The sequence below is a fragment of the Scylla paramamosain genome, chromosome 29 (assembly GCF_035594125.1).
Source record: "Scylla paramamosain isolate STU-SP2022 chromosome 29, ASM3559412v1, whole genome shotgun sequence".
In the NCBI taxonomy this organism is placed as follows: domain Eukaryota; kingdom Metazoa; phylum Arthropoda; class Malacostraca; order Decapoda; family Portunidae; genus Scylla; species Scylla paramamosain.
The window spans coordinates 3,997,661-4,006,424 of record NC_087179.1 but is presented as its reverse complement, the minus strand read 5'-3'; the positions used below and the strand labels follow the sequence as shown (position 1 = coordinate 4,006,424).

Sequence of the window (8,764 nt, the reverse complement as noted above, 5' to 3'; positions counted from 1 at the left end):
ACTATTCCCGACGTCACGAGCTTCTTTAAAGGTATTCAGTTCATTTCAAATATGTTTTTGAAAATCAACAGAGGACACCACAATAAATGGCAGGTTTACAAGGCGGAGGTTGGTGGGGGTAAGCGATGGACTATTTTAATCACAATTATGAAAAAAGTTACACATTTGCGTCGCACCTGTCTGATGGTAATATTCTAAAAGTGGAAGAGTTATACCTCGAACTCAAATATAAAAACTACTCCAAAAGCGAATTTAGCATGAAGAAAAAAAGTAAAAGTAACGTCGTCGTAATGTCACGATCGCCTACTTACCTGCGATCGTACGATACCGGTTATCTCTCCAAGAAAGTGGACGTTACACTGATCCCGGAAAGTTTTAAAGGTCTGGATTTTTAAAGGCTTCGAGTGCCTACCCGACCTATCCGAAATCGTCAGAATTATCTCTTACTCCACCTTTACCTTGACTCAGCACACCTGGAATCACCTCTAATACCAGATTGTTGTTGGGGGGGGTAGAAAACACGATTATTCCATGTTACAAGCACATATATTAATACTAATAATAATTCACAAACAACATGAGGTAGCACACGTTACTACATGACGTTCTCGTCACTTCCCACGTCACCAGAACCCGTTTACACCTCCACCAGTCACAGAAATGTTTCCCCTCAACCGCAGGAATTTACCCGGACGCCATTTCCGCGTCCCCAGACAATAATTCCCGAATTTCACCTCCTCAAACCTCACAAGAGATTTACCTCCTCAAACCTCACAAAATATTACCATTATCACCAAAGATTACCCATAACACCATAACATCGTCCCCAAAATCACCAGTACACCACAACACCAACTTCCAAGGTTAATACCACAACCTCCACTCAATAAAATGGCTGCCAGTTTGACCTATGACCCCTCCCAACAGCGTCACCGGCACAACTCAACAACCGAATTTCAGCGGACAAGAGCTCTTGGTACCACAAAAGACTCACTAACCTGATCCTGGATATCAAGGTTATACCGCTACACCACCAATACCTCCACAAGCTCACTCCATCACCAATCCACACCAAAATCCTCCCCTGAGAGACGCCTTCCCTCCACCTTTCCTCACGACCTAAGGCGCTCTGATTTTTCCCCTCCTTGGAATGTGTTGTTGCCCACTCAAGCTCCCCTCGTTTTCAACATATTTCACCTCAATTATACTCCCTTCCTTATACATATAAAGATATAGAGAACTTAAATTATGAAGAGAGTAATACTACATGATATAAAATGGGTAAATAAGCCTTACACTACTTATAACAATAATAAGGATAATGTCTGAATGGCAGGTAACCGGAACACGGGGACACTAAGAAAACGTGATCCCATTCAAGGTAAACTCGGCCAATAACATGACATCCCCTTCCCAAAAGAGGCGTGAGGCACCTGATTAGGATGCCTCACGACTAGGTGGTGCACGGGACAAGGCATCAGCAATAATATTCTCACTGCCTTTCACATGGTGAATCTCTAAGTTATAGTCCTGTAAGACCAGGCACCACCTCATCAGCCTCTGATTGGAGTTTTTCATTTTATGCAAGAAAATGAGCGGATTGTGGTCGGTGAAGACCTGCACAGGCTGTCCCGTCCCTTTGACGTACACTTCAAAATGACTCAAACTCAGCACTAGGCCCAAAGCCTCTTTCTCAATAGTGCTGTAAGCCCTTTGATATGGTAACAACTTCTTAGAATAATAGCCTATGGGGTGCTCCATTCCCTCATGTTCTTGCATTAACACACCACCCACACCATTCTGACTGGCATCTTTCACTTCAGCCCACTTCTCCTCCGCCTCAGTGGTTACATTTACAACACTCACAGCTCTTACTCCTCCTGCTACATCATCTCCATTTTCTCTGTCCCTTTCGTGAAATGGCTTCAGCATGTTTACATGACACAACTGGTTCTTTTTCTTCCTCCCTGGAGTTTTTACAATGTAATTTACATCACTCATTTTTCTCTCAATCTCCCAAGGCCCGCTGAACCTGGCTTTGAAAGGATCACCCTGCAATGGGAAAAGAACCAAGACCTTGTCCCCAGGCTGGAAAGATCTGGCCCTCGCCTTCTTGTCATACCAGCCTTTCATTTCACTCTGACTATTTTTCAGATTTTCCCGAGCAATTTCCCTAGCTCTCATCAATCTGTCCTTGAAATCAGATACATATTTCACCACAGTATGAGGCTCCTCTACTCCTAACCATTTTTCTTTCACCATCCTTAAAGGACCGTTCACCTCATGGCCATACACTAACTCAAATGGGCTGAAACCAGTTGACTCCTGCACACTGTCCCTTAACGCGAATAAGGCTAGTGGCAATGCCTCATCCCACTGAACACTCATCTCCTCACAATACATCCTGAGAGTGTTTTTGAGAGTTTGGTGAAATCTTTCTACACAACCCTGAGACTGAGGGTGATAAGCACTCGACAGTCTCTGTTCAATCTTTAGACCCCTTAGGATTTCCTTGAACGCACGAGAAGTGAAATTACTTCCCTGGTCTGACTGCAACACCTTAGGGATTCCCACCCAGGAGAAAAATTTCACCAGTTCCCTCACAATGTTTTTAGAGTTTATACTCCTGAGGGGAATGGCCTCAGGAAACCTGGATGACATACACATAATAGTCAGCAAGTACTGGTTCCCCCTCCGGGTCCTTGGTAAAGGACCTACACAGTCTATCACCACCTTACTGAATGGTTCCTCGACCACAGGTATAGGGTGAAGGGGGGCAGGGCGAATCACCTGGTTCGGCTTGCCCACCTTCTGACACAAACCACAAGTTTTACAAAACTCTTTCACATCACCTCTCACTCTGGGCCAGTAAAAATGACACAGGATCTTTCCTAGGGTTTTTCTGACCCCCAGGTGTCCTGCCAGATTACCTTCGTGTGCCATCTCCAAAATTTTCTTCCTATACACCCATGGCACCACAATCTGCCTTTTTACCATCCAGTGATCGGAGGTTGGGGCTGTCAGGGGCCTCCAACTTCTCATTAATACCCCGTTATTCACGTAGTAGCCCACGTACTCATTGTCAAGCTCACCCAGCCTGTTAGCCTCATTCCAAGCAGACTTCAAGCTTTCATCACTCTCCTGAACTTTTATCAACTCGTTCTTTTCTACCAGAAAATCAAGGTTGGGCCCCACCTGACCTACAACCGGTCCACCACTCGCGCACTCCGGGTTAGTTCCTTTTTCATCAGGTTCCTCAAACAGAACGCCCAGGCCTTCGTCCTCCTGCGTTGCTCCCTCGGCGTCCATGCGTTCTTTCCGGGCCATCGCTCGGGTCACTGCGCAGACTGGGAACAATTCAGGCACCTCTGCCTCCCCATCTGTTGAGTGAGGGACTGCTGCTGGAGTGGTGGTTTCCGTCATCCCTATCAGAGGGTTGTCTACCATCTGAAGTTTAGGGATAACTCGACCTCCAGCCAGGTCGTTCCCAACCAGCATATCCACTCCATCTACGGGCAGTGCCTCCTTCACTCCCACCGTCACCTCTCCAGTGACGTATCCACAGTCCAGCCAAACCTTGTGCAGGGGAATACTGAACTTGCCTCCTGCACCCTTGCATGAGACCTCTCTGCCAGTGCTGGTCTCCTCATTCCATGGGAGTACACTACTTAAGATCAGACTCTGGTTAGCTCCCGTATCCCGAAGGATTCTGATCACCTTCTCTGGGCTTCCCTCCACTTTCACTGTGCCCTTACTGGTGAAGTGCTCAAAGCCCTCATCTTTCGGCGGCTCCTCTTGTATCTCTGCATTCATATTCTCCACATACTTTATCAGGTCTCTTTGGGCGGCAACTGCTCCCACTGGCTTCGGCCGTCCCTTCGGACACTGGTACTTCCTATGCCCACTACTTCCACATCCAAGGCACTTAACTGCACCTTCATCCCCACTACCCTTCTGGTAATAGGTAGTGCTCCTGGGCCTACTCCCATAGGGCGCAGACCTCATGTTGTGGTCGGCTGGCGGGGGCATGGTGTAAGTGTGGGGAAAACTATAGTTGTTAGGGCGGGGCTGGTTTGATCTGTGGACTGATGTCGAGCTCATCTGACTGTCATTCTTATATCTCTGATGACCATCATTTCTGCTGGAGAATGGCTTTCTCCCTTCATGGTGTTCATCTCCGTTCATCCCACGGACCGCACAGTACTTGTCAGCTCTGCGTCCGGCTTCCATCACGTCTTTCACGTCGTGTGATGCGAGCTCACATCTTACACTGAGGGGCATTTGGCTCATAAATTGTTCCATCTGTATAACTCCTTTTACCTCTTCAAGCGTAGTGGCTTCCTCGGCCTTCAGCCACCGATCCAGTTTAAGGATAACCTCTCGAGCCATCCCGAGATAAGTATCACCTGGGCGTTTTGTCGTCCTGCGGAACCTTTCCCGGTACACATCCGGACATAGAAGGGTTGATCCCAACACCGCTTCCTTTACCACTTCATAATCACGCGCCTCTTGCTCACTCAAATTCACATATACCGCTCGGGCCCTTCCCTCAAATTTAGACTGGACTATTATTGCCCAATCATTTTCATCCCATCCCATCATCTTTGCAGCTTTTTCAAATTGAAAAAAGAAGTTTTCTTCCTCCCCTTCCACAAAGTTAGGCATACTGATGGCCCTTCTCTCTAAATCCCCGTTGCCTTGAGCACCATTTCCTGCCCTGGTCCCGTTCACTTTATTTTTACTTTCTGCTCTAATTTTTTCTATCTCAATCTCCTTTTGCATCTGTATTTGCTCCCTCTTTAACTCCATCTCTTGCTGCTTCTGTTCCCTCTTTAACTCCATCTCTTGCTGTTTCTGTTCCTTCTGCATCTGTATTTGAAGTTTCATTAACTCAAATTTTTCACTACTAGAAAGGCCATCTGTTCCACCAAAAGCACCCAGGTTTATCTCACCGACCCCAGCACCTTCCCCTACACTCTCCTCATCATTATCCTCACTTTCACCACCATCATTTTCAAACCAGCTCCTCTCCACAAGAGCATTTTTCAACTCCGCCTGCATTTCCTCCTTTTTCTTGGATTTCAACTCCACTTGAAACCTCTCAGCCACTGAACATAATTCCTCCTTGGTTAGTGTGTACAGATCATGCACACTTCTCGACAGAAGGAACATCTCAACACGTCTAGCAGCCATGATTACAATCACTACACTCCACAAAATATTCACAAAATATTCCTCCAAATATTCACCACAATAAATGCACAGTTTTAAAGAAATATTTCACACAGGTAAATTCCTCCCAACAACAATCACCATGTAACACTCGTTACATCCCACAAATGTTCAAAGATCCCGGACGGGCCCCCATATTCTGTCACGATCGCCTACTTACCTGCGATCGTACGATACCGGTTATCTCTCCAAGAAAGTGGACGTTACACTGATCCCGGAAAGTTTTAAAGGTCTGGATTTTTAAAGGCTTCGAGTGCCTACCCGACCTATCCGAAATCGTCAGAATTATCTCTTACTCCACCTTTACCTTGACTCAGCACACCTGGAATCACCTCTAATACCAGATTGTTGTTGGGGGGGGGTAGAAAACACGATTATTCCATGTTACAAGCACATATATTAATACTAATAATAATTCACAAACAACATGAGGTAGCACACGTTACTACATGACGTTCTCGTCACTTCCCACGTCACCAGAACCCGTTTACACCTCCACCAGTCACAGAAATGTTTCCCCTCAACCGCAGGAATTTACCCGGACGCCATTTCCGCGTCCCCAGACAATAATTCCCGAATTTCACCTCCTCAAACCTCACAAGAGATTTACCTCCTCAAACCTCACAAAATATTACCATTATCACCAAAGATTACCCATAACACCATAACATCGTCCCCAAAATCACCAGTACACCACAACACCAACTTCCAAGGTTAACACCACAACCTCCACTCAATAAAATGGCTGCCAGTTTGACCTATGACCCCTCCCAACAGCGTCACCGGCACAACTCAACAACCGAATTTCAGCGGACAAGAGCTCTTGGTACCACAAAAGACTCACTAACCTGATCCTGGATATCAAGGTTATACCGCTACACCACCAATACCTCCACAAGCTCACTCCATCACCAATCCACACCAAAATCCTCCCCTGAGAGACGCCTTCCCTCCACCTTTCCTCACGACCTAAGGCGCTCTGATTTTTCCCCTCCTTGGAATGTGTTGTTGCCCACTCAAGCTCCCCTCGTTTTCAACATATTTCACCTCAATTATACTCCCTTCCTTATACATATAAAGATATAGAGAACTTAAATTATGAAGAGAGTAATACTACATGATATAAAATGGGTAAATAAGCCTTACACTACTTATAACAATAATAAGGATAATGTCTGAATGGCAGGTAACCGGAACACGGGGACACTAAGAAAACGTGATCCCATTCAAGGTAAACTCGGCCAATAACATGACAGTAACAAGGTAAAGAGTTTGAATGACCATCATAGCAACACTAGCACTCCCCAACAGGAAAGCCAAGTCATCACTGTCACGTCCAAGTCATGAGAACACAAATGTACCATGACCTCTCCCTGCCATGTGTATCCCTCAAGTCACTCTCCCTCTCTCACCAGCATGTATTAGAATATTAACACAACAATCTTATCCACAATTTTTTCTTGCATTCAGCGATACAGAGCGTATTACGACTCTCTTTAACAGTTTCCAACTTAGCAAAACATACCTCCCTGATACGATCTCCACGTGTATCTCACTCTTAAGAAAAATGAGCAAACAAAGATTTTTACCTAATAACGCGAGGCAGGGAGCTAAGTCAACATTGAATTCCTCTTTTCCTTGCTTCCCAGCCACATGCAGCGCCTAAAAATTCGTGAAAACTTTAAAATCTTGAGAATAAAAGGTTTACAGCCTTTCTCCAAACTACATTACACTCGGAGGCAGAGTTATCCCGAGCCTCAAGCCACCAGATGATAAACAAAGCTTACGTGACAGGTTATTTAAAGTTTTCAGACACTAAGAAACGACCTCTCTGCAAGGCGTCGGGATGCGTGGTGCGGAAAGGTTCTAAAGGTACCTGCCGTCTTGATCCGAGCGACGCTCCCCTCTCCTTCACTTGATGGCGCTCATAGTTCCTCATACTTTTATGGCGTAAATAATTATTTCTATTCTCCCACATGAGATAATTTTCCTCTGCTGCAGTTATTTATGACATTTTTCTTCCTTCCCTTGTAATTAACAACCTCTCGTCATGCTACTCTCTCTGTTCCACCTGTCTAAGCTCCTGCGATGTAATAGGGTAGTTCACGAGACTATCCCTGTCCCGTCTTCTGAAACGCTTTGCTCTCTGATCACGACTGTTTTCAAAGGTCAAATAGATGATAAGCAGGGTTATCAAAAGTTAATAATGTGAAAAATTTGTTAACCTCTCTGTAAAACCTAAAAGACCCTTCAAAGTCTAAGAGTGTAAATGACGTGTGTACGACTGTGTGGTGCTTTGTTTGAAACAACCCGTGTGGTACTGGTATATAGATAGAATAAAACAAACGTGCACATCCATCCTTCACCTTTATCTCGCTCACACTCTTCTTCCTATGTCTACGCGGCAGCTTATGTTGTTCACACCATTCTCGTGACGCCTTTGATAGCGTGTGTCTGGGGCTCAGTAAGCTCATTCTGTATTCGCAGTTTACACAGTCAAGTGAAGGAAGGATACACAGTCGCTCTGCTCGCCTCACAAGGCGCAACATAACCGTTTCCGCCTTTCTCAGCTTTTCTTTCTTTTCTTTTTCTTTTTTTTTTTGCCACTCCTCCCCCGACTGTGTTGTGGTGGTATCTCTCTCTCTCTCTCTCTCTCTCTCTCTCTCTCTCTCTCTCTCTCTCTCTCTCTCTCTCTCTTTGTTGTTAAGGATAATTCCTTTCTTACTTTTAGTTACACCACCACCACTACCACCACTAAAAACAATAACGTTTATAATAATGATAATAATAATAATAATAATAATAGTAATAATAATAATAATAATAATAATAATAATAATAATAATAGGATGAAGAAGGTAAGCATGCAGTGTCATAAAACGTTTCTATTTCTCTCTAACTCTTTACAAATGCGTAACAAACTTGGAACCTTGGTGAAACGTAAAGCTTTAGACAGGAAAAGCATCTACGTACGATTGACTAATCGATGGGCATCATTGGACCCTTGTAATGGTGTTATTATTTATCGTGTATTTATTTGTTCATGTAGAGACGCTTCTCGTTTCCCTTATGTTTTTGGCGGGATATCTCTGTGACGTCTCCCGCGCGCCACTGTACTTAACGATAAATCACTAATGTCCTTTCTGGAGAAATACCCACCAATGACGGACACCTACCAGAAAACAATATCCTCCACCTGAATCAGTAAACAGTGAACTTGTCCTGTTACTATCACTGTCACCATAGCTACTACTGCTTCTACTAACCCAAGCCATGACTGATGCTATTGATGCTACTGCTGATACTACTACTACTGCTGCAGCTGCTACTACTACTACTACTACTACTACTACTAGTAGTAGTAGTAGTAGTAGTAGTAGTAGTAGTAGTAGTAGTAGTAGTAGTAGTAGTAATACCTGACTTTAGGAGAGCAGATTTTGAAGAATTAAAAAGGTACCTCCAAGGAGTGGACTGGCAAAGGATGCAGGGTGAGATCAGGTCAGGGACGGAGTTCAGAGAGATAAGGCAGGAT

At 44.7% G+C, this 8,764-nt stretch overlaps 1 protein-coding gene across 1 annotated transcript; it reads right to left on the bottom strand.

Annotated features, from left to right (window-relative positions):
* Positions 1-1,437: 1,437 nt before the first annotated feature.
* LOC135115609 (uncharacterized) lies at positions 1,438-5,193 on the bottom strand. Its single transcript, XM_064032540.1, has 3 exons — positions 4,850-5,193; positions 1,795-4,717; positions 1,438-1,530 (listed from the first exon to the last, which is right to left on the bottom strand). The coding sequence occupies exons 1-3, from the start codon at positions 5,191-5,193 to the stop codon at positions 1,438-1,440; spliced, it is 3,360 nt and encodes a 1,119-aa protein (XP_063888610.1).
* Positions 5,194-8,764: the final 3,571 nt, after the last annotated feature.